The sequence below is a fragment of the Tinamus guttatus genome, unplaced genomic scaffold, assembly GCF_059628265.1.
Source record: "Tinamus guttatus ecotype Peru unplaced genomic scaffold, ASM5962826v1 Tinamus_guttatus_pri_ptg000180l, whole genome shotgun sequence".
Lineage (NCBI taxonomy): Eukaryota > Metazoa > Chordata > Aves > Tinamiformes > Tinamidae > Tinamus > Tinamus guttatus.
In genome coordinates, this window is record NW_028288714.1 from 2,593,637 (window position 1) to 2,619,033 (window position 25,397).

The 25,397-nt window shown below is 41.4% G+C and overlaps 1 protein-coding gene across 9 annotated transcripts in view; it reads left to right on the forward strand.

Moving 5' to 3' along the window:
* Positions 1-25,397, forward strand: part of MBNL2 (muscleblind like splicing regulator 2) — a 106,464-nt gene that overhangs the window by 47,206 nt on the left and 33,861 nt on the right. For all 9 annotated transcript variants that reach the window (XM_088523318.1, XM_088523321.1, XM_088523323.1 and 6 more), the window contains one exon: positions 24,257-24,421. In XM_088523318.1, coding sequence (XP_088379444.1) covers positions 24,257-24,421 — 165 coding nt within the window. The remainder of the gene's footprint in view (positions 1-24,256; positions 24,422-25,397) is intronic.

Here is a 25,397-nt window from a genome sequence, read left to right on the forward strand (position 1 = left end):
ATAGGATTTGCATGTGGAAACATGGAGGTGTGTAGATAGGGATATGGAGACTCTGCATCTGTGTGCATGTAAATTATGGAGTTTACATGGTAGCTTTGCTCTGCATGGTCAACAAAGTTAACGCTGTTGAAATTCTAGCCTACAACAGTCCTTGGTATAAATCAATGCAAATACTAATTGCTACAAAGCTATCATTACTTCAGCGAGAGCAATGCTGGCTGATTAGTATACATGAACTCGTTGGTGTTAGAAGTGCAGGAAGAATCTACGGTTCTTTTTCATTAATTGAACCTTCTGGCTATCAGGGTTTTTAGCCTGGATTCTGGAGGAAATGTGGCCTATGCAACGCACCTGCCTCCCTTGGGCGCCTCCCCCGGTAACTTTTGAACCCACTGGTCCCTTTCAGCCAAGTTTGACAAAGGGATCATAGTCGCCGAGATAATTAAGTTCCTACATGTTGTGTGAAAAAGTCTGAGTGCAGAAAGAAAGAGTGACCTTCAGCCTCCCACATGAGGGAACCTGTGTCTGCGTGAACCTGCTTCTTGTCACCAGAGAGCACAGGCAAGAGGTGATCCTTAGGATGGGGTTACCCACAAGAAATTCTGCTGTCAGATGTGTAAGACACCCACCTTCTTTTGCCCTGTGCTTGCAGAGCTACACAGAACTGCACAGCATCATTAAACAGCTTGAAGAGACACCTCTTTAATGATGCTAGTGGTCTTTAAGTTCCTTTACTGAGAAACAGCTCTTGACAAGCGTTGTGTTTATTCATTCCTTCTCACCTTGAGCCTCCACTTATTTTTAAATGCAACTTTCTTGGTATATTCCTCTTACCACCCTTTCAGATAGCAGATTTATAATACAGAATCGTTGGTACTTACCTTAATTGCTTTTTTTCTTCAGAGACATGGAAAATTCTACTGGCCATGGAGGTCCAGGTTCAGCACTTACTGTAGGTAGCTGTACGAGGCAATGAATGGGTCCCAGATGATGGGTGGATCAACGCACCTTGTGGAACCTGGCTGTTGGATAAAGAGTGTGGCAGAATTTGTAAAGGCAGTAAGGGATCACAAGGGTAGCTCTACACTCTGTGGTTGGAGCTCGTCTGGATGTAAAAAATCTGTAGTTCCCATCTCCCATCAGATCTTTATGCGTTTTTACATTAGATAGCCACCTGAGGAAAAAGCGAAAACAATCCTGGGAGCAGAGCTAGATACCTCTGCTAGGTATCTACCCTACCTGGATATTTTGTGAGAGCACCACAGGGCATCTGGTTATGGAGAGGAGCAGCAGTTCACAAGGCTTTTCCTCTATTCCAGCACAGGGGTTAACTGGACTTACTCAGAACCGGCCCAAGAGCTGTTTGTCTTTCTTCCCCCACCCTCAGCATTTTTGCAGTGTCAAAAGTCCTCCACTTGTCCATGATTAGACCATCTTTTCAACAGCTGCTATTATAAAAAGGATTTTTTATTCCAGATTTCCCTAAAGTTCCAACAATACTCTAAGCAGGTTTTTTGTTATATTTGAGCATGCCAGCGGTTACAGTATACGTGTGTTTAATTAGCAAGGGAGTTTTATTATTAGATTTTTTTTAAATAATGCTATTTTTCTAATTAGTTATTCACCTTTAAATCTGAATGTTGGAAAATACCTGCTGTGATCTGTGTCAGTTCTATCATGGTGTCTTTTGATTTGGCATAACCAAGTAGTAATCTTGGTGATACACATGAGGGATCTGAAAGTAGCCATTAAGATTTTATGTAAAATGGGGAACGTTGTCACAAGCTAATTAAGTAGGGAGTGAAAGTCACTTAATTCATAAAATATCTGTACACATAGCCAAATTCTGGTTAATGTGCTTATTTGTAGGTACAGACATGGAAATACCAAAGTCATAGTGCAATAAGTTAATATGTTTGAGGATTCTCTAGAAACCATGGAGAAATTATGGTAAATTGGTTTTTAGTTCAGTTCAACAGATGTTAATTAGCTGATGCAACTAACAGGTCTTTTTGATCCCAGTATGCTTATGATCTTAGACTACTTTATTTCTTGAAATGAGATGTAAGCAGCATGGCCCAAAGAGACAGCTGAACTGGCACAGTCAACATCGGGCTAGTTGTTGGTGTCATTCGGCATTGCTGTGAATGCCAGAAGGAGACTGTGCAGAGAACAGCACCTTTTCGAAAATCCTGTGCTGATTTTCAGCTCCATTTTTAAGAATAAAGTAAGCACAGGGAAATGGGAAAGCTGTGGGCAGAATGTTGTCCTGCCGCTTCCTGTAACATTAAGGAACCTTCCCCTCAGACTGGTTATTTTATCGTATGATGATTAAAAACCAGCAGGCATAGCCAGTCCTGTAGTGCTGATGCTGTTAGGGGGTGTTCGCACTGTATCACATGTACTCTTACTTGGGTGTTTAATTGAGACCGACTCGGAGAGCAACATTAGCATTATCCATTTTCCATTATTATGGACGAGAAATATGCTGTGCAACTATAGATAAAGACAAATGTGAAAATGAGCTGAAATGAAGGGAGGGCTTGGAGCTTCCGGCTATAGCATATACAAGATGTCTCCTAACATTGATTAGTTTGATATCTTTTTCACTTTATGTTCCTTATGTGCGTACTGTATGCAGTTAAGACCGTAGTCAATATAGGCAACTGTAATGTATCAAAGCAAATAAAGTAACTTTAACATCATCTTACCTGAGGCATGTGGAAAGGGCCTGGTTATAGTGTATTTAATTGGAAGGACTTTGGTATATCTGTATCTATATGTATATGTAAGCAGGCCCCTATTCATGGAGTATTTGTCTCTGCCTGTACTACGCTGAGGTAGTAACCATGTATGAAGGATACAATAACCACTCATTTTACAAAAACGCTCTCTCGGATCAGAAACAGATAACCTGGGAAATTGGAAGGTGTTTATTTAAATGGTGCCTTTTAAAGTGCGGTGCTGTGTGATATTGAATGTTCAACATCTTTGTGTCTTTGTTTTCCCCCTTGTGAAAGGGAGCTAATTGTGTATTTTAGTTATCCTTTCTTTGCCTTTTGAAAAGAGGAAAAATTAATAAGCTGTGCAAGGTTTGCAGGGAGAGATAATGCTTCCTATTAGACTAGTTAACACAGCTGGGAAAAAACGGAGACACTTTTGTGTTCACACATGCTTTTGGGGTCATATTTATAAACAACTATATATATAGGAAATGGGAAGAGCCCACCTGTCAGTTTTGACGGGTCCATTTCAAAATATCTGTGAGAGGTTGCCCCTGTTTCTCATCTAGCTTGCTTCTCACGTGTGAGAACATGAATGTGTAGGTGGCAGGCGCCGGTACGGCACTGCAGAGGGGTGCAGGCACCACATGGAGTCTGTGCTGCACGCTGGGGCTGGTGCGTGCGGAGCGTGCTGGGCCGCGACTCGCTCCTGCACGGCAGGGGCATCCTGCCTGCAGGTTCCCAACTTCCAGCCGTCCGGTAGATTATGGCAAAGTGGGAGGATTGAGAGGAATTATGAGCACTATTGATTTCTTCTGCAGTTCACAGAAGCAATTCATACCCCGCTCAACAGGAGGGACCTTTGCGTGCAGGAGCACCAGTGGTGCAACGTGCAAGTTCAGGGGGAAAACACGTCATTTACTGAGGTCCCCTAAACGCGGCGCCCAGCCTGGGGGCTGTCCCTGAGGGACGCTGCTGCGGGCGCTCACCGGGGGCACCCAAGATGGCGGAGGGCGGCCGGCCCGTTGCCTGGCAGCCGCGCGGCCGCGCCAAGGCCTAGGGGGAGCCGGGGGAGGCCAACGTGTGCCGGGACGCGCTCCTCTCCGCGGCCCTCACGAACACGGCGTCTCAGCGGCCTCGCAAGCTGTCACGTAGCCTTGTTTTTATTTTGGAGTCAGGGCAGAGCACGCCCGTGCGGTGCTTCAGGGTTAGCGCTTTGCTGAGCTCGAAGGGTGCTGAGCGCACGCAGGTGCTTTGCTTGGTGGTTCTCTATTGAGCGAGGATTTCTGCATTCCTGCTACCTTCACTGTATACCAGTAAATATCTATTTTATTAATGACTGGTTGGAAATGTGGCTTTGAGTCAGCTAGGACAGTCAGAGATTTCCAGACCAAAAGGGCATCATCATGGGCAGCCTGGTCACCGCTTCAGTAGGTCATTTACCAAACTCCATCCTAAAAATAGGTGGGTTTTGTGGAGGGCTTTTTCTGCTTCCATCAGACTTTCCCATAACTTCACTTGCCATATGTATTCTTCCATTTTCCAGTTCACCTGTGTTCAGTTTAGTAGCCCTGTTATTCTGTAGCTCAACTATCCGTGTTGCCCCTTCCTGTCACCCCTCTCTGGATGTCCCAATGTCTCTCGGCACATTCACTGAGCACAGTCATACCCCTCTTCAGCCACTGGTTATTAAGCTAAAAACACCGTGCTGTATTTCTCTGCTTGTCAGACAGGCTTTGCACTCACCAAGCCCCCTTGGCAGCTCTTGCCTGTGCCTGCTCCAGATTGAATCCATCTTCTTTGAATACTGGTGACCAGAAGCACAGCTTTGCAAGAGATTCACTCAAAGAGAAAAAGCCGCCAAAAGCTTACCGTCTTTTCTAGATGGTCCTTGCTGAATATATCCTTAGGCCCAACTTTGCCTTTTTCACAGTTTTATGGCCTGGTGCTTCCACTGTCGGTGGCTGGTGAAAGCATCTGCGATGTGCTCTGGCATGGAGTTTATGCTGAGCACCTTCCTAGTAGTGTTCGGGGTTGATGTCACTGATCAGAAATACTATGTTCTTTCATACTGGTTCTCATTCTCCACATTTCAAGGTCATCCTCCTCAGTCGTAGCCAGATTCTTCTCTCTTCCCGTTGCCAACTGACTTTGAGTCATCAGCACATTTCATTAGCTTGTCTGGAGCTTCTGAGAAACACAAATCTGGTGTCCTGGAGACACAAGGCTAAACAGTAATCAAAGTGGTTGTTTTCTGTGTCTGTGATTTTATAGCCCCTCCAGCCTATGTCCCCATGGGCGACTTCTCCTGGGACTGGTTCTCTGTCCAGTTAAGTCTATGATAAACCTCCAGTTGATACCATGGGGCTCTGAACTGGCCCCATGTTCACTGTGACTGTCTAAATTCAGCCCATTTTGCCCCTTACCAGTACACCGACTTAATGCTTGTTCCACTGCTTGGGGAATTAGGTGCAACAGAATTTCCCTCCATCTTCTATATATTTCTGAAGTCATCTCTATAAATCCATTAATTTAAATACAGTGGGTGCTCTCAGCTATGGTATCATGACATAAATACATGCAGCAATAGGTTTCCAAGAGGAACTGTTTCACAAGAAAAAAGCCCTTGACACTTGTAGTTAATGGTTCTTAAAAAAGTATTTAGTCCGTGATGTGCATCAATATGTGCTTACACTGTTTTTGCAAACAGCGAGTGGGATTTTGGTTTTGTCTTGCTCCTGCATGGTTTTTTTTTTCAAAAGGGGACGAGAAGGAAATGTGTAAAATTTCTTTTCCTCTCAGTTCCTTCTTTATTTTGAAATGAACATTTCATGCCTTCACAGAGGGTTTGTGTGTTCAACTCTTTGTTTTCCTTTGTTTTTTTTTTCCTCTTCTGTCAAAATTCCATCTCTGTTTTCTATCAAGGATATGCAAAAATGTTTTCAGCATATATCATTAAATGGTTTCCTTGTTCTTATGCTACTCCCTAGGCATCTGCTGCTGTCTGCTTTTGGAAACAGGATACTGGGCTGGACCTTGTTCTAATGCAATACAGCTGTTTTTATTTTCTTAGACGCTGAATCATTTATTGTGAAAAAAAAAGTTTTTATTTACTTGTATGCAGCTGTAGTGGCTCTTGAGAAGCAGAGTCTGTGCTTTGCTCTTGAGAATATAAAGACAAATTCAGAGGTGTACAACAGCTCGTCTCAGTGATTGCAGAAGTGCTCCAAGTTGTGACCTTCTGCAGGGTGCAGCATCTGGGAAGTCTGCAACTTGCAGCAAGGCTGGAGATTTCAGAGGAGCAATAGCCGGAGGACTCCCGACAGCAGCGGAGGAGGTGAACTACACTAGCTTGCACAATGGAGAGAAAAAGAGGTGTCAAATGAAGCAAAATCTGCCCCAGACCTGGCAGAAGAGAATGAAGGAGTCTTCCAAATTCCATAATGTCTTATCAAAACTTCAGTTGTTAAACATTCTAGTCAACAGTCCCTTTGGCAAAACTGTAAGGGCCCATAAATGCAACCATTTCATATATTCTTTTTAAACGTTCTGTATTTTAACACTGATGAATTTTGATCCTTAGATATTTTTTGCTTTAATATGTATAATAATACAAAGTTACTCTGTGTATATGTATTTTTTCTTAACAAGTAGACATATGACAGTGGAATCTCTAGCTTCATAATGATTTTTTTTTTTTATTCCTCACCCACTGAAGTTATTAGTAATTTTGTATTATGCCTCAGGAAACCCAGACTTGACCAGATATCATAGAAATATGGATTACTAAAGCAGTCTTATAGTGATATCCTTTTGGTGAGCTACTTTAAGATTCCTGGGCATAAATCCCAACAGGTATGAAAAGGTCAAAGCTCTCTTGTTTTTGGGGTTTGGGATCTGTACTTGAAGAATTTTCAAACAAATTCTACATTTGGAAATCAGAATTAGTTTAGCTCTGCTTTTACTTATTAGAAGTAATTTTACAATTAAAAGTGCTCTGTTACCTCATTTTATTATTTTCCCCAAGGCTAAAATTTTTCACATACTATTTTTTATAAAATTAATTATTTGGTGTATTCATCTTCTAACTATATGTTCTTTTATATTATTAAAAAGAGGCCAAAAATTTTGAAAACCTTGACCCATATTTTTAAATATCAGCTCCTCCAAGCCATTACAGATACTGGGCTTTGTTGACTTGTGACTCAGCAGTTAGTTAAAGTTGGCTGAATATCTCTTCTAAATACCTCTTAGCAGCATTTTTTCCTCCTCCAGCAACAGTGTACTAGCCAACAAGCAGTATATTTTTATTGGACTCAGCAGTCCTTAAAGGGCTTTCACTCTAAAGTACTTTCGCTAATAGGTATGTAACAGGTATTTTTGTTTTAGCCTTAAACACAGAGGGATTTTTACCTTCTGAAACATGCATTTATGTTTCATAATTACAGAGCAAATATGCATGTTCATCCCTAATCTGTTAGCTGACATGAGCAAAACCTGACGCAGTGTGTGGTTGGGTGGCATTGGGTTGGGGTGGGTTGCTTCACTGTGTTTCTGCCCGGACCTCAGAGGAGGTGGGTACTGGCTCTTGGGCAGTTGTGAGACCAGCAATCGCGGAGCTCCCACAGAATCATTATGGTTGGAAAAGGCCTTCAAAGATGATGGTCCAACTCTAAACCCTTCAACACCCAGTGCAGCTACTCAGAGCTATTCAGGTATTCCCTCTGTCAGCGTGGGAAGAGGGAATATGACCACGGAGTACAGTGCGTTATCCAGTGGCTGAAGGACTCTGCCAACCTTAAGACAGCTCTCCTCAGATCAGGAACCCACAGTGTCTGCTTGGACCATGCTCTGGCAAGGAGAAATGTCCCAGGATGACTGCCTTGTACCCAGACAGGCGAATACTCCCTTGCCTCAGTCATCCTCCGCTGTTAGTAATAGGCAATTTGTGGGAGAGTGGTGGTAGCCATCACATTTCCACCGTAACAGGTTGTCCTCTTGTTTACAGTCAGAGGGATCTGAAAAAAAGTCCACTTGTTTTTGTATGTTTTTGTTTTTAATAGCAGTCATAAAAGATACATTTAAAGCATTAAACCCATACTTCAGAGGTCTTTGTTGTGCTCTGAGTTCTTTGTATGTCTGCAAGAAATAAATGCGAAATTGGCAGACAGATGTTTGAAGATACCTAATTTGTTGTCTGGTCCTCAAATATCTTAACAATTTCCATCTGGGATCAACATGATATATAAAGGATTCAGTTCTCATTTCTATAACTTGCTTACAGCAAGTTGAATATATTAAAATGTATCTGAAATTGTTCAGCTTTACAGTGACAAAGCTTCAGTTCCTCCTTAATTGTAGTATTCAATGAGTAGTTAACAACTCTATAAGGCTTTGTATTTCTATAGCTATATATAATAACCTTGCATGTTGGGGTTTTCCTTGTTAACTGCCAAGAATTTTCACAGTTTCATGGCCCTGGTGCTTCTGCTCTCAGTGGTTGGTTAAAGCAGATGCAAAGGGTATTTTTGTATTATTTCCCTCTAGACTCCAAACTGGTAATTCCACTTGTTAAACAGGGTTGGCTTTTGCAGTATCTCTTGCTGGGGGATTCTCCTGTGCTTTCTGTAGTACATTCCAGAAATTGCTTGCTTGCAGGCCGTGCTGTTTATAATCTTCCATTTGATGTTTGAAAGTCTTCCACAGCTCTTCCCTTTTCTCTGTTTTTGCTATGACATGCAAATCAAACATGTCTTAACTAGTTAAAACTGAAAAACTGGTACTTGTTAAATGCAGCTGGCCAAGGAAATCCTAGAGGCATGCTTCTGCAGTTCTGCTGTCCTCGTTTTATTTTTCTTAGGATTAGAGCACAGGAAAGCTAATCAAGTATGGTCTACAGTATGGTGGGTGTCTGTACGTGTGACGAGCCTTGTATTGAGTCCTCCTTCAATATACGCTACATTTGCTCCACTCAAAGCAGAGCTGACATTTAAAGCTAATTTGGAATTCTCTGTTCACTGAAACTTTGAGACCTGTTGACACTGCTGAAAAGAACTCAGATAAATACTTACTAGTGAAACACTGGGATTTCAGAGTGGGTTGGTAATGCAAAATAAACAAAAAGCCCAGTGACGTCTACTGGAGGAGACAATTTTCTTGTTAGCACAATGTTAACAGAACTGCTGTATTCTTAATGTCAATTTAATATTCATTACAGACATTTCCCACATTGGCAGTCTGTTACTTTCTGCTGAGGTTACTTGCCAAGTTGAGGTTGTTTACTATATTACATTTGAGCTGGAGTAGGAAAACAAGCTACTTCTAATCAATCTGCTTCTAAAGTATCTAAAAAGTTTACAAAAACAAATGGAACCAAATCACTGTAAAGCTAGTGACTACGTGCTGGGGGAGCAGTCTTGTTTTATGCATTGCCAAAGCAATCTCTGCACCAAAGATGACATCTCTGAAGAAGGCAGAGAGATGCACCCTTATGAAAACCTCACTGTAAAACTGTTTAGAAGGTAAGGTACCCTGAAGTAATGGTATAATCTTCATTAGCAAAGTCCATCTGTAGAGATTGCCATTTGTCCCATGCATTTATTTACAGGACATGTATGTGTGCATGTATGTCTGCCTATATGTTATCCACCGACCCTGTAGTACAGGGCCTGTCTGGAGTTGAAGGCAGAAGATCACAGTCCTTCCAACAGCCTGCTTACTTGCTGTGTACTTGGCTTGTGTGGGGACAGGGCTTTGCTAAAAATGGTAACATGGGGGACTAATAGCCTAAAGAATGGTATTTACAGGCTGCCTAATGAGCGAGTGGTAGGAGGTAAGTGACTGCTGGTAGCAGGAGCTGCACCTTTCGCGTGCAGTTTTATGTTACGTTTGACAAAGGAAGTCAGGCTGTGGCCCCTGGCTTGTTATCGTGGCAAAAGGAGCGCTTGGCGCGGCCCGATCAAGTCATTGCACAGTCAGTATTAGGTGAGCGAGTTCTCCTGTGGGGCAGTTGGCAATGGATTTTACTGAGCACGGCTTGCTGATTAAAATCTTCCCGTTTTTAATATGTTAGTGCTAAATTTGTAGCATTATCTAAACTCCCTCTAGCCCTCTCTCCTTCCAGAAACTGAATCCCCATTGATTAAATAAGGGAGTTGGTTAAACCCTGTCTGGATGCTGGTTAGTGATCTCATATTATGACTGTTTCTCCTGATGAATGGTACTCATCCATCATCATTTTTCTTCACTGCAGGATGGGAAGCAGCAGCAGGATGGGAAAAAAATCCCGCCAATTTAGCCATGTAAATACTTCTTTTCCAGACTGTTTGCAATTGCCAAGGCATTATGAGAAATCTGAATCTTGAATGTTTCCATAATGAATAACATTTTGTACCATATGACATTTTAACTTGTATGTCCTTCCTTCAGATAGAATTTGAAGTGTCACGGCAGTTTTAATCACATTACGATGTGCGTATCAGACAAATAAAAATAGAAAATAGAAACAAGTACTTCATGGTTGCTGGCCCTGAAAGAAGTGTTCTCGTGAAAAGCATGAGATCATTATGTATTTCTTCCATAAAACTTTGTTTTGGTTTGTGGAGTTCTAGTTTAATGCATTCTTCAGCCTTCTGAGATTTATAAAGAATATTTAAACTGAAGCCCTTCCTGACCACAGTGCAGCCACGATGAATGTTTCTCAGCAATGACGAAGGCCACGAGTTCAGCCACAAACCAGGCCAGGTGGCAAGCTGGATGACTCCTCCAGGTGTCAGATGTGGTTTTAGGGACTTCATTATTGTTCTCTTCTCCTCTTTCCTCTTTTAGAAGGACAATTTCTTGACACCCCTGTTCTCTCCATACTTGTTAAGGAGCAGAGAGAGAAAAGTTCTGTCAATCACGGGTGGTATAATGTTGAGCTGGAGTGGCCTCATTTTTTCAGTGTTGCCACTTTTGCATAAAAAGGAGTGACAGAAGCCTTGGCTTGGCCTTCTGCTTCTAACTGTGCCTTGTCCCTACTTTCCTGGCACCCAAACAAGGGAAGTGTTTTGACAAAAAAGATGTTCTGTGGAGACCCTTGTCTTGGAACTACTGCTCAGATATATTTGCTATAGTGAAAATGCTCTCCTCTCATCGTGGAGGAAAGTCATGAATTATGTGGTCTTGTAATTCGTGTTTCAAGTACAGTATTGCAAGACCCTGAGTGAGTTTTTCCTCAGAAACATGAGAGTAGTGAAAACCCATGGAGGCTTCTAGTAAACAAATACAGAAAGTTATTGGTTCATCACCTTTTTGTCTCCGGTAAAAGCCCATAAAAAGAAGAACAAATCTCAAAGGTGATTCATAAATTCAAGTAGATCTGCTCATTCTACTGCAGATGATTTGACTGCCTGGCAATAACTAATGAATTTCGTCTACATGGTAAATAAGGGTTAGAGTGTGAAGGTAAATGGTCACTTCTTCATCTTAAGAATATTGAAGCAAACAAATCAGAGAACTCCTTGTTTAAGTCAAATAGTTGTGATTTACACAATTTCTGCATATATTATTTAGGCTTTACTTGGACACTGGAGAAGACAGAGAAGAGTAGGTTTGACACAGAACCAAGAGTTTGCCTTGGCACGCCACGTGTGCTTATGGGCATCACTGATGTCTTTGCTCTATCTACAGAGTGTGTCAGCAAGGGCCAATTTCTTTAAAATTGTTTCTAGACAAATGGTCATTTGGCTTGCAGATTTCATTTTTAACATGTTACTGAATGTTTTGTTCACTGTCACAATGTTTTAAGAAATGTATTTCTCAATAAGTGCTTGGAGCGCGTGTGATCATTAGTCTTTGGTTGGGTGTGTTAATGAGGCGTATATGAGTGTTTTATTACCTTCCAGTGTTTCATCGGCATCACCTGCATTTAATCTTGCCCAACCACATTCCATATAATATTCTACTTCTCAATGATTTGTATTTTGCTGAAAATGTAATTATCTGGGGTGAAGCATAGGAGTAGCTGATTCATACTGTTAAAGCTTCTATGAAACACTTTTACCATTTTTGAGAAGCATCTAAGAGGTAAATACCTCCCTTTTCCTTCTTAAGTGTTTCTTAAAACTGGTTCATTAATGAACTTTATTTTTCATTTTTCACATCTGAAACTTGAGATCTAGCAAGATCAGAGATCTTGCTCTGATATCGGTAATTTGCCTTTTGCTGTTTTTGTAAAATTTCTCCCAGATTTGCTTGTTTTGTAAGTATCAAAACTTGCACTTTGTGTATGCACAGCAGAGGCTTTGCATGGGCAGGCATCCACGTTAGACAGCCTCGGTGTGCCTTGAACCTGCTTCAGCTCAGTGCTTGCAGAGCTGGACACTACTGTCGCTGCGTTTGCTCCTTCTGGCATCAGGCCTGCAGCTGGAGAGCCAGGGAAATCTTCTTCCATTTTCAGTGCTCCCTTTGACTGAGCTCCTTGTGGGAAAGGCATCATAAAACCCAACTAAATGGGAGCCGGAAAAGAAGAGAGGCTGTAGGAGGTGGGCCATGAGGACTGGCAGAGGGAGAGACCTTGAACACGATGGGGAGTTCACTCACCCAGCTGAACTGGTGGGAGGAGAGGACTGTGGCACTGGAGGGACCTGGGGGAGAATACAGGGCATGGAAACTTCCCGGGCAGCAGGAGCCATAAGTTCTTCATGGCCTGCAGTCCCTGGGCACATGGCCTTCCCAGGGCTGAAGGGCACCATAAAAGCCTCCTTCACTTTCCTGTGCTGTCAGCAAATAGCTCAGGAGCCTTCAGGCAGGATTTGTTTCTTACTGCAGATCGCTCAGCTCATTAGCGAAGTGTGAACTGAAAGGTTAGGATCCTCTGATGCCCCAGGACTTAAGGGAAATAGATTAGGGATGCCTTGTTCACATAATGTTAGTGTGCGTTCCCTTCCAGTCTTTAATTCTGCACAGGCCCCTCAGCCTCCTTGCATGGACGTTGTGGAGTGCGTTGAGGGAGGTCAGTCAGGTATGTGAGGTGTCCGTACAAAGGGCGCCATTTCCTTCCTTGAAAGCTGGGCACAGGCAAGGCATGTGGTTGCAGAACAAGAGATGGTGGCCTCTTGGTCAAAGAAGTTCACTTCTGCTCTCGGGAACAGGGAACAAATCCCTTAAACTGTAATTTTCACTGTTAAATGGCTGTACTCCCCCAAATCAACAGCCGGAATAGTGACCTGGAGCTCCTGTGTGTGCTGACTGTGCACAACCATAAAGCAAAGGCAAGACAGGACTGCAGACAGAAGCTGCAGACGCTTCTCAGCATTTTAACCATATTTGGCCTCAGTTTGTTGAGTGTAAAATGGGAATAGGGTTATCTAATCTCACAGACAGACTGAGAAATCCATTTATATTTTTAAGTAAAGCCATTCATATATGGTTAACCCTCCAGATCGGCCCAAAAGGAAGTGAATAACACTGTGCATTCAGACAGTGTATGCATGTGAGTTAAAGCACTGACTGTCGGGATTAAAAAGAAGTAGTGTTGACTGCCTGTTCACTGACTGGGAGAGAGGCCTGTGCAAAATGCTAGATAGATCATGTAAGGGAGGTATCACCACATCTCCTCACAACACTGAAGAAGGGAGATACAGCGGACATCAGCAGAGGGGGCATTTGAAAGCGTAGTTGCAGTGTAATCGCTGGTAGTGATCTCTGTCATCTGATGTGTACCTTCCTCCCAAAGTCATGGAGATGATATGCCTTAGAAAACCTACAGGCAATCTTTTAATTTGAGATTAACCTAGAGTTGTATTTAGCTGGATCTGTTTTAAAGAAAAGGATTGTTATCTGCTCCTTCAACAGAGTATCGAGGAGGTATTAGCACTCTCAAGACTGAAGTCACATATTCCAGTACTTAAATGAATGCAGCATTCAAATAAGGCAATAAGACATCTTAATGTGTCTTTATCTTTTCTCAGAGCCATGATAAAGTGGCCTAATTCTGTAAAGCTACCAGTTGAGATAAATGTAAATGCTCTATGCCTCTTGCTTTTTTTGTTAGGTCTTATGGAATTTGCTAATAAAGAGTGGGGGAAGAAGAACCCCTCACCAAAAAGAAAAGTTGTTTTTGGTCACTAAGCTGTTGGGGTTGCTTTTTTTTTTTCCCCCTCTACTAGAGTTTTGGGCTTCTAGTCACTGTCCTCCCTGCCCTTTCTTTAAGTTGATCTATTTTATTGATTTTCTGGCTAATTCACAGCATTAAGGCTGGTGTCCTGCTGCTCGGGAGTCAGGGATCTGATTAACCCTCCAGGCAGAAGTGCTGCTTTACCCTCTCCAGACAGGGGAATCCAAGGTAGGTCAGACTTGAAGAAAAGATAGGGACTGGAATAAATCACTCTTGTGCATGAAGGCCATGCTTGGAAGAGAGGGAGCATGGACTGTCTGTGGAAAAGGGTGAGAAAGGAGGAACACTTAGCAGGAAGTTGTTCTCTATGGATGATACTAGAAAAAAATGGTATCTTTCAATGTTATTTTGGGTATTGGCTTGCTGCTTCTTGATGGCTGTGGATGGCGCAGGATATTTTATCTGTGGTTCTTTTTTGGACAAGAATATTTCCTTTTTCATCTTAGGAATGTTTTTCTTTAATTTGCTTTTTGATACTGCTATAAACACATGGTGTTTTTAAAACTTAAAAATATTTCTGTGCATTTTCACTGTTTTTCCCGAGGACTGAGAACTGCTGTCAGAGCCCAGCCCTTGCTGGCAGGTCCCAGCAGCAAAAGCCATGATTTATTAATAACACAGCTGCAGCCTCAGCACTGCCATTAAGGGCTGGTAAACATGCTTTCATTTTGTAGAGACAAGATAGTGGCTTTTCACCTTTCCCATTAGGTAACATGCCCTGGACTGTTCATGCATTTAACTAGAGTATTGCTTTCTTCCTGTTGTTTGTTAAGTAGAGTCCACATTCTACACTGGGGGAAGAAGAGGAAGGAAGAAGGGAAGAATTTTTCTTTTTTCATTATTTGTAGTCTAATAGTGCCTAGAAAGCCTCAGGTTAACGCTAAAGTCCCAGTGTATTATTGAGTGTAGATATGAGAGTAAGGAAACCTCTGCCTTAAAGAGCTGCTTCTGAGCTCAGCAGAAGATGGGTGACAAAGCCAGGGTGAAAACATCCATGTGAAGAGCGATAGCGTGACTTGCCTACAGCACGTTGGTGGCCAAAGGGCAGTCACTCAAGTGGCAATCCCTCTCTTGGCCCCTACGGAGGTGTATGGTGGCTGTGCATCCTGCTTGAGGAGTTGATGCTGGAAAACACATGTCCCCAGGGTTCTCCCTGGGTGCCTGTACGTGGTGTTTGTCATCCTGCGTGACATGCTAGCTGAGTCCATTGATACACTTGATCCATCCGTTGATACAGCAGAGTGGCCAAATCTTGCTAATGAGCTTTTCCCAAGTGGAAGCCTGTTTTCTGGGGTGACCAGCTCTCAACAACTCTCAGACATCTCCTCAAGATTCCCTGCAATGGATAGTATTTTGTAAAATACATTATCTTCTTATTTTGTTGTGATCCGGTCAGCCAGACACCTCACTGCCAAAGTGTGTCTCCTACTCTGTGTTACAAATTTTGTAGCCATTTGTGAGAAACATGAGGATGTCCAGCCAGCAAAGACCTGTCCCCATATGTCCATCATATTGCATGAGCATTGGAGAGTATGGTCTGTGTGCAGAGATGTTGTAGGGCTTCTCACCCTGTCAGAGAAATAAAGCATCTCAGTGACAATTGTCACTATTTCAGTTATCTTTGCCTACATTCTTGCTGCAGAATGTTGTTTCCAAACCAAGTTAAAGCACAGCTTGGAGTTTAAACTCACTTCTGTTCATATGAGCAAGTGTGAATTAAAATAAGCATATGTCTCCTTGAAGACTTTTAGACAAATTACAAAAATGGTGAGGAAAGACATTTATTAGGCAGTGAAGCCGTGCCACACTCCTTGTCTTATCTGGTCAGAATTTAGTATGTGCTATTCTTCTGCTACACCACTGTTCCCTTTTCTTTTGCCAGCTGACCTGCAGTCAGACAATTTAGCTTTTTTTACTGTTGCTACTTCTAGAATGGCTATTTTTGTCTGCTCTTGAGAAAGTGAGAAAAGTTGAAGAAAATTGCTTTTACCCAAATTTTCAGTTCTTGTTTTTTTCAGTCAAGTTAAACTTATGATCAAGTATGCTGTTTACCAGTGAAAAAAATCATTGTTATCCTCAGTTACAGTTCGGTCCCGTCTAAAATTGACGCATTTTTTTTCTGTGTCAAGAACGGGCCATCACTGTAGTGAGTTGATGCATGAGTGCAGCCCAGTCATCCTTGAACGGTGTGCAGGGCCCTTGGCAGCACATGGTGAGACTCCATAGAGATTTTAAACATACTTTCTGTCGTACATGCATGAGTCTGCAGATATTTTTACTTTTCAGAATATGCAGAGTGGGAATGTTGTCTCTCTTCTCGCAACTCTTCTTGAGTTAATTTGCTGACTGCATATACTCTTTCCATGAGAGGAGCTGTGTGCTTGAAATGTGCCTTGTACCCAGTGACTTTGCAACATGTGAAGAGTCTCTCTGCAAAAGCAATAAAAATAATGTATTTTAAGTATTTTATATAAATAAGGTTAGACTTTCCTCTGCTTCCCTTATGTTGGTTCCATAGGAGTTTTCTCCTACATTTTCATGTTGACTTCCTTTTATTCCATGGAAGTTTCCTGTGTACCTGAGAGTAAAGATTTATTTCAGCATTGTCTATCATTTCTTGAGATATAGTCATCAACATTGACAGTCAAACAAGGAACTAATGTAAAAAGAACTATTTTAGATCTTGAGTGCCAATGATAGGGAAAAATGGAAAACAGAAAAGAGGCTAAGTAATGGGGAAGAAACTTTTATTTCCCTATTTTTCTCAAGTTATTTCTAAGGCAACAAACACAGAAATAAAATAAATTGGTAGCAATTTGAAACTGTTGTTCCTTTGGCTAAATGTCTTTGTCTTATTTGTGAAATTAATCTCAAGGCTATTTGACAAATCGTTCACAATTTCATAAGCATCTTTTTTGGCATCTGCAATATCTGCTTGAACTCTTTTTCTTCAGAGCAATTTAATATTGAGTACACTTCCCTGGATATCGTAAGGCAAATTATTAAACCATTCTCTATAGCCATCCTTCTCAACATTTGTTTGAAAGAGCATCTTGAGAGACTCAGGGCTCTTCTTTGTGCATTGCAAATGTGTTCTTCAGTAGAACATTTTGTCTTTTTTTTTTCCCACTTAAATAAGTATCTTCTATTAAGTCTTTAGTGTTAAGACACGACATTTAGAGATTCCATCTCTTTGTAAGATTTCTATTTTTCTTCGTTATTTTCTATCTCTTCATGTCAATTACTGGCAGTTCTTGTTCTCTAATTTTATGAATAAAATGATCATTTGTATTACGCCAGCTTTTAGTTTCTTACAAATAATTGAAATCGTTAGAAGAGTAGCTAATGGGATTTCTTATCTTTTTGGAAACTGAATCAAGCTGAAGTCACCTGAGAATTTTTTGCTTTCATTTCTCTTTTGACTTTCAAGAAGGTGAATTTGCCTTCTACTTTTTCTTGAAACGGAACTGTGTGGGTGCATATAAATATGTATGCACACTCACTATCATGGGTGGGTGGCTTGCAAGGTAGCTTTAGAAATAAGGAATTAATTTGTTCTGCAAAATTTCTGCCTTTTTTTTTGAGAAAACAGATCCAACAGCTGAGTTATTTCAAGTGTAAAAGCTTGGGTTTTGTTTTTTTGAATATATTTTTTCCTTTAGGTCATTGTGTTAGTGAGGTATATTGGCAGCAAATGAATATTGAAACAATTGAACTCTCCATCAAAAATTTCATATTCCTGTTACTAGTATAGTTTGATACTTGTGAATTTTTTATACTTTTCCTCAAGTAGTTCAAGTAGTTCAAGTATGTCTCATTTTCAGGATACAGGATCTTATTCTGATCTCAATTTAATAGGAAAATCTATAAAATAAGATTCTACTTACGTTAAAGAAATCATGTTTTCTTTTCAAGAGCATGCATATTTGCATACTCTAGATACAAAATTATGCAAAACTAAAAAAATTGTTTGAAGCACTTTTTCTATACCTTAGAGGAAGAAATAATAAGTGACATAAAAAAAAGAAACTATTAAAAATCACTCTAGAGGCTTAAGTAAATCTTCTAAGTCTTTGCACATACGCTTAACTCTACAGGCATGTATAGTTCTGTAGATTGAAATAGTATGTGTTCACAGAGGGAATACTTAATGGTGGTGAGTAGTCTACTTTTTTGCTGAGATAAGTTAATAAGCAGATAGACTTGCAAATATAAATTGAATTCCAATATTGTGATGTTAGATGGAAAATACTTTTTAACTCTATCCAAACTGGAATGTAGTATTCTTCCTTAATTCTGAGTGTCAAATATGCTGTTGCTGTTTTGAGTTCTGGCATAATAAAATATAAAGGCAAATATATAAAAGTCAGTCCTGTTGAATAAGAGGAATCATCACTTCTGGGTACCCGAATGAATATCGAGTTAGTGTTTTCCTTAAATTTTATTTTCAGTATTCGAATAACAATTTTTGAATTAGACACTTCGGGGTGGCAGGGTTAGTGTCGCTGCCTGTGGACGGGAGCGCGGTATCTCGAACTACCCTGCCCTCCTACTGCCTGGGTCTGTTTTTAGCCTTGCAGAGCACAACCTTACTGGAACTGAGAATTCCCTTTTTTTACGTAATGGTGGAATTGTTAAATGGATGGAGCGAGGCTGCGCGTGTTCCCGTCCCGCACTTGCCAAGGGGCTGCTGAGGAGGAAGCCCGGAGGAGATGGAGCGGCCTCATCCGGAACGCGTCCCGAGGAGCGCTCGTTCCGGGCCGAGTTACCTTCACGGCTGCTGACGTGGCTCTCTCGGGGCTATTCTTGCTCCCACAGCCCAGACAGCAGCCTGCCCTGCACTAGCTCTTCCTCTGCCAAGAAGTAAGAGCTGGACGGTATGTAATATCTCCAGATACCCGACACCGACACCAAGCAGGTGATGGCTAGCGAGCGAGCATGCCCATGTTTGCAAACACTCCGGCTCATTAGAGTGCCACCTGATCTTTATAGCCATGTGCTAGTTTGTTGAAGCAGGATGATACAGAAAATAGCACTGTTTTGTCAGTTGCAGGGGTTCTTGTAGCACTAGGTGCTCTTTTTTTGTTGTTTTGTTTTGTTTTCTATTTTTTTGGTGTGTGTGTGTTTTAACTCCAGCAAATATTTGGAGAGCTAGTCTCTCAGAGTAAGCCAGAAACCAGAAAATCATTTTCCTCTTGAAGAACCAGTTGTTTAAATACCTTCTAAAGCCAGTCATGTCTTAGGAGTCCCATACTTTTTTTTTTTCTTCATAAAGCTGCATATGCAATCCAGAGATATCACACGATTTCATCTGCATTTGTTAATTTTAGCTCGTGTTCTTAAGGAAACAAAGCTTGCATAATTGCACTATCCATATTTTTGTCAGTCATCCACACACTCTAATAACTTGTGAGTACCCTGGCCAATTCCAGGCACATGTGCTCGCAGCAGACATCTAAAAGGCACATCAGAAAATTCTTGCTAGTTATGCAAACATCCGTGCCTGTTTAAAAGGGAGAGACCCAAACTGTTGCCCAGTTAAGGAAAAGGCCACAGCACAAATTGAGCTCTTTGCTAATCTGGTCTGCCAGCCACATGCACATTCTGGCTGGCCGTTCAGGACATGCACAGCGTGAGCAAGTTATATTTACTGCCTGCCTGTTTCCCAGTCTATAGTTAGGAGTCGTGGGAGGAGAAGGGTAGCTGGGGAAGGAGGAAATGGGGAAGGAGGGAAATGGGGCACAGAAGGAATTTGGGAGTTTATAGAGATTTGGCAAATTAACTGGAAGTACTGAGGCTGCTGCCTTCCCCAAGTGCCGTGTGGTGCATGATGAGGTCTTGGTGTATATCTGGTGTGGTTTAAAAAGCTTCGTGTGAACGTGGGAGGACGTGAGACAACTGCCACAAGCTGAAACAAGGGATGTTCATCCTGGACATGAGGAAAAGCTTTTCACAATGAAGGCCGGCAGCAGAGCCAGCTACCTGAGAGGTTAGGAGGCCTTTCTAAACCCAGCTGGATGAAGCCCCGAGCTTCAACCTGGTCTGCGCAAGTTGGACTGGAGACCTCCTGAGGTCCCTTCCAGTCTGAATTAGACTCCACTTTTGCAAAATAATTTTCATGCAGAGAAGGATGCCACGAGCTTTTTGGATTCACTCTGTGAACCAGGGCTGTTTCGTTTACTTCCAGGCTTCTATGCTAAGCGTTTTAACAACCTGTATCGACTCCTGCCTTTAAAAGCTATCATTTTCAGTGCCTGGACTAAATGAATGTGGATGTGTTAGTTGACTGTCAGCTTCAAATATAAAAGAAACCTTATAATTTTGCTTTTGTTTATAATAAAATTCAAACCTCTGTATTTTATGAAAGATAAAGGTAATTTTAGTAAGTAAAACCTAAGGGCAATATTGTGAATCATTATGCATAGGCAATCCACAGCCTTGACCTGGATGAATTATTATTATTGCTACTATTAAAGCCATAGTAAAATACTGAAGAACATTGTGGATTAATAAAAGATTCAAGAGAGAGCTGTAGCCATACAACTTGTAGACAGGAAATGCTTTCTTAGTATTTTAATATGCACAGTCATGGGATGTTATTTTTGCATGAGCTTTATTTTTCTTCTTTTAAAATTACAGTTCTTAGCCCATACATAGCTTTTTAATATACTCCAGGCTTTAGCCTTGTTTTGTGCTATTGATTTTAGACAAAACCTTCCATTGTTCTTCATGGGAAATCAGTTGATTAAAAAAAAAAAGAAAAGAAAAAGAAGGAGTGGTGTGACATGGCTCATCATTAAGAGATATTTTTCTAATACTAAGCCACTCTGGAGACCATTGCCCCCCTGGAAGCAGAGCTTCCTGTTGCTGCACTTGGGTTGGGAGACCTTGGAGGTCCAGCTCCGTGTGCGCTTCCTTTCCGTGTCCCGCTCCCTCGCTGCAGTGGGACCTGTGGCACATCCCCAGCATGTTCCCGGGTGTATTAGCAGCAGAAAAACTCTGTTTGTGCCAAAACGTTCCCACACCTGCTTGACACGCAGCCTGTGCATTGGGCTGGTTCCTATAGTGAGCTATAGGAGGCAGAGCTGGAGAAATGAGAAGTCAGAAGTAGGCACAGCCCTTCCAGAATGAGAGGAGTGCGGGTGTACTGGGAGTTTAATCCAGTGTCCATCCATCAGCTGCCGTATGGAGACAGCTCGTGGGAAGTGAATGATTTTAGTGAATGTGCACAAAAAGTGAAGAGCAGTTAACAACGTGTTTGCCGATAACCTCCTCTTCGTGGCTGAGAGAAGGTTCCGGGGACAAAGTTTTCAAGCCAATCTGTCAGCCTGTACACTCGGTTTCAGGACATGTATGTGGGAGTAGATTTTGGAAGTAGTTACTTTCCCCACTGCCTGACCCATCCATCTAACAGAATCTGTGTTGCTTCCACCAGGAGGAGTGAATGTCTATGGAGCAGCTCCCAAAACTCCTAAGATTTGGTGTGGAATGATGAGCCAAATCTTGTTTCAGGGGCTTGGGAGATCAGTGCATCCTAAAACCAAAGCACAGTGTTTGCTCTGAGATGGCCTGCTAGCGCAGCAGTTCTTGGCAAGACTCCTAAACGGGCCAGTTGATGCCTAGGTGCTTGTGCTTGTGGACATTGACCTGCCATGTTGATATTTCATTTTGTGTATGGTTCGTTGGTCTGCTGTATGGTCACGGTGCGTTATCATTTCAGTTGGACTTCATGTTTGATTTCTTAGTAAACAAGAAATCCAGGGTCACATTTAGCTGAGATGATAGAACAAATTTGACTTTCTTCTTTTGCTTTTGGGCTGATCAGTAGTTGGGCATCAGCCCAGCTGCACTCTGAAATGATTCTCATCAGGAATTCATGGGAATGAAGAACATTTATTAACAATTGCTGATGAAAAGTTACTTTCAGGGATTTTCCTCCAACCATTGCAGGTCCAAAAAGTGAAGTCTGGTCTCACATTTTATTTCGTTTTGGTAGACGGGACTGAATTAATCTGCTGACTGTTTTCAGTGGTCATTCCACTGCAGTTTCTTTTGGGTCATTTCATTTCAACAAGGCTTGGTCTGTTTACAGTGCTTTCTATAGAAGCGTGAAGGGGCCACAGAAGTCTTTCATGGTGAGTTCATTACTAACCAACAGCTCAGAAAACTAATAAATGAGGCACAAATATGAGCAAGTTTAGAGATGCATGGAGAGAGAAGGCAAGTTTTCTATATGGTTGGATTATTTTGGAATGTTTTTGGAATAGCGATCTTTTGTGCATTGAGGGTTGCTTTGCAGAACCTACCGTGTTGGTACATACTAGCTGTGTGTTTTCTGAAATAGTATTAGAGTTCTGCCTGCTGCCTCTCTTCAGGCATAAGACACTTCAAAAAGCCACGATAGTAAGTAGAGAGCTACTCGGACTCCGTATTTCAGGATCACTTTCGTTTTCATAGATAGATATGAGTGGTGCTTGATTTTATATTGCTCTTTTTGTTTCCATATTTGCTGTACAAACTATTTACATATAAAATAGATTAAGGTTAAATAGGGCTCAGTTAAAAATGTCTTAATCAGGAAATGCTTATCCACCAACGTAATAGCATGCTTGTTGCCTGCACTAAACATGTTGTGATTTAACCTCATAAGGCAATGGCCTTATTACCCAGTGAATGGAAGAGCCAAACTACCTTCTGTGTCCGAGGCAAATTGGGACTATTCCTGTTCTTGTTCATGCCAGCTCACAAAGTTACTTTTATTTTGTGTACTTAATTAAAGCAGACAGAATTAGCGATGCACGGACATCAGAAAGAAGGCACGATACAGTGAGAATGACTGCTTCTCTACTAGCAAGTTAAATAGCAACAAAAAGTGTCCCTGAGCACCGAGACCTGTTTATCTATATTGGTTTCTTGAACTCTTTCAGCTTCTGCCACCTAACCTACTCCCAGGCACCAGGAACAGTTCTGGAGTTAGCAGGGAATAGGAGCTGTTCCCAGTAGTTCAAAAGTCTGTTTATGTACATTCCCGTTGGCCTCAGTACAGGAGGACATGGACATGTTGAATTTACCCCTTATCGCTAGCTATTAAATCCTCAAGAATCAGCAGCATTTCAGTGTGTGGGGAGTGTAACATTAGCTCTGGGACATGAGGAGCATTCAGTAGTGTTGGGAGTCTTGCAGGAGTGTGTGTGTGTGTGTACACATATATTGGAGTATGTACGCATTCCAGAGTGTGCTGCGATACGATATTTCTTAGGGATCTGAGTGAGTTAGTCTGGGCCACAGAAGTGTGTGTTCCTATCTAGCTAAGAATTGTAAAGCCCTTGTACCTGTAAATGGAGGGTTCAAGACCACTTTAAAACTTTTTCTATATTTAGAAACTTACCTTCTTCTAATTGTGTCAAGGCCAGTTTGACCAATGCTTTAGGACCTCCGGCCACAGATCTTAAAACTGATGACTGTTTATGGGATGTGTCATTGAGGAACTTCTAAACTTTGCATCCTACCTGCAGCTGTGGGGATGGACTCACACCCTGCAAGTGCACCATCAGGTTTCCTTTTCTGGGGAAAAATGTATCAGTGCGTCTACATTTCAGTCAACATGCAGCGCTCAGAGTGTCCACTCCTTTACTACACAAGCTCTTGAGGGCCACAGCCCAGCCATTTTGTTGTGTAGCTGTCTCATACTCTGGGGTTCAGGTTGGTCAGGAACTCTGCTTTTGCTGTGTTCCTTCAGATTTAGCCCTATGTACTGCTACTAAATTTAGTCTCCCAAAATACTGGCTTGACTTCTTTCTTTTATAGTAAAGGGATGTCACTTGAATTAGTTCAAAGTTCTTCTGATGCACTAAAACAGGAAGCTAGAACTGCAGTGGAGATGAACATACAAGAGAACACATGCAGAAAGTTGCTCTTTAGATATTTACTGACACATATATGCAGATATTTTAATATAAAGTGCCCTATTTTCTGAAAGAGTGTTTAGATTTGTTTTCAATAATGTGATTCATAAAATTTATGTTATGGTAACACCAAATAGCCTAGCCAAGATATTCTGAGAGGTGATTCTGGCAGACTAGATAATATGGAGAATATTAGAATAATAGGGGAGTGACCAACTAAACCAATTAAAATGCCATCAACTATTTTCAAAGTCTTTTTCTTTCTTCCTAGGTGACCTTAATGACAAATGAGAGGTAGTGGGCTGAGGGAGAGCTCTAGGCCATCAGCTCCTCCCAGCTTGCTGCAGAGTTCCCAGGAAACACCTAGTATTTCATTAGTTCTTGCTTAATTTATGGTGTAATATTTTTCCCCAAGGCATTAAACTATCATCAAAAGCAATGTAACAATTCATGTAACTTTTATTTTCCAGGGTCGTTGTACAAGAGAGAACTGCAAGTACCTTCACCCACCAACACATTTAAAAACGCAACTGGAAATCAATGGCAGGAACAATTTAATTCAACAAAAAACTGCAGCAGCAATGCTTGCCCAGCAAATGCAGTTCATGTTTCCAGGAACACCACTACAGCCAGTGGTAAGTGTGTTTCTCAGATGATGTTACTGGCAAGTGAAGTTGAGGTACAAGACTCTACTGACCTGCAAAAGCTCCCTGAAGTATCATCAATAAAAATAATTACTGTCTGTTAAGTTCTAGAACTGCTGAGATACTAGAAATAAACTTATTTAAATTTGCATATAAAGATAGGAAGCAGTATAACTGTTGGTTGAAATATTTTTATCCCAGCTTCATCTATTTTTCTCTTTCCTTCAACTTCTTTCTTTCTCTCTCTTTCTTACTCAGTTCATGTCACATTTTGTCTAGCTTTGCAAAGGTCTATGAGGCTGAGTGGCTTTAAGTAATATTTAATCCCAATATCAGGAGCAAAAAGTCATGTCATTCCAGATAGTATTTTCTTACTGTCTTGAAATCTGAAATATCCCAGGATAAGACACTTGAAGAGAATTGACAAATGTGTCCACTTTACAAACTTCAGCATTTTATCTTGAGGTTATGCATATGATATGTGGAACACTTCAAATCCAGAAGATGACATAAAGCCAGAGTCTTGCAGGAATAAACAGCATTTTTGGATGTACATGAAAATGATCAGTTGCTCTGAGTTGCCTTTGCAGCTTATTCCCAGATGGTACCAGACTTCCAAAATATTGCTAGGCAAGTCACCTGAATTGAACTTTTCGCACACTGCTGCTGCTGCTGCTGCTGTTTTCTCAATTCAAACTCCAAGTATAAGGCACTGAAGTGAGATCTCTTTCTCTGACTTGAGGCATCTACAGTGTAGCCATCAGCTTTGAGGATGGGTTTCCAAGGTCTCTTTACAGTTTATCAAAAGAAATAAGCAGTTTTAAATACTCTCCAGTTAGTTTGTTTCAGATGTCTGCTTTAGGATTAGATGACCGGGTTTTAAAAGTGCCTTTTTCTTTTTATGGATTGTCAAAGGAGCCAAGTAATGTCTGCATCTTGGATGAAGACATCTGTGTATGGTCAGATG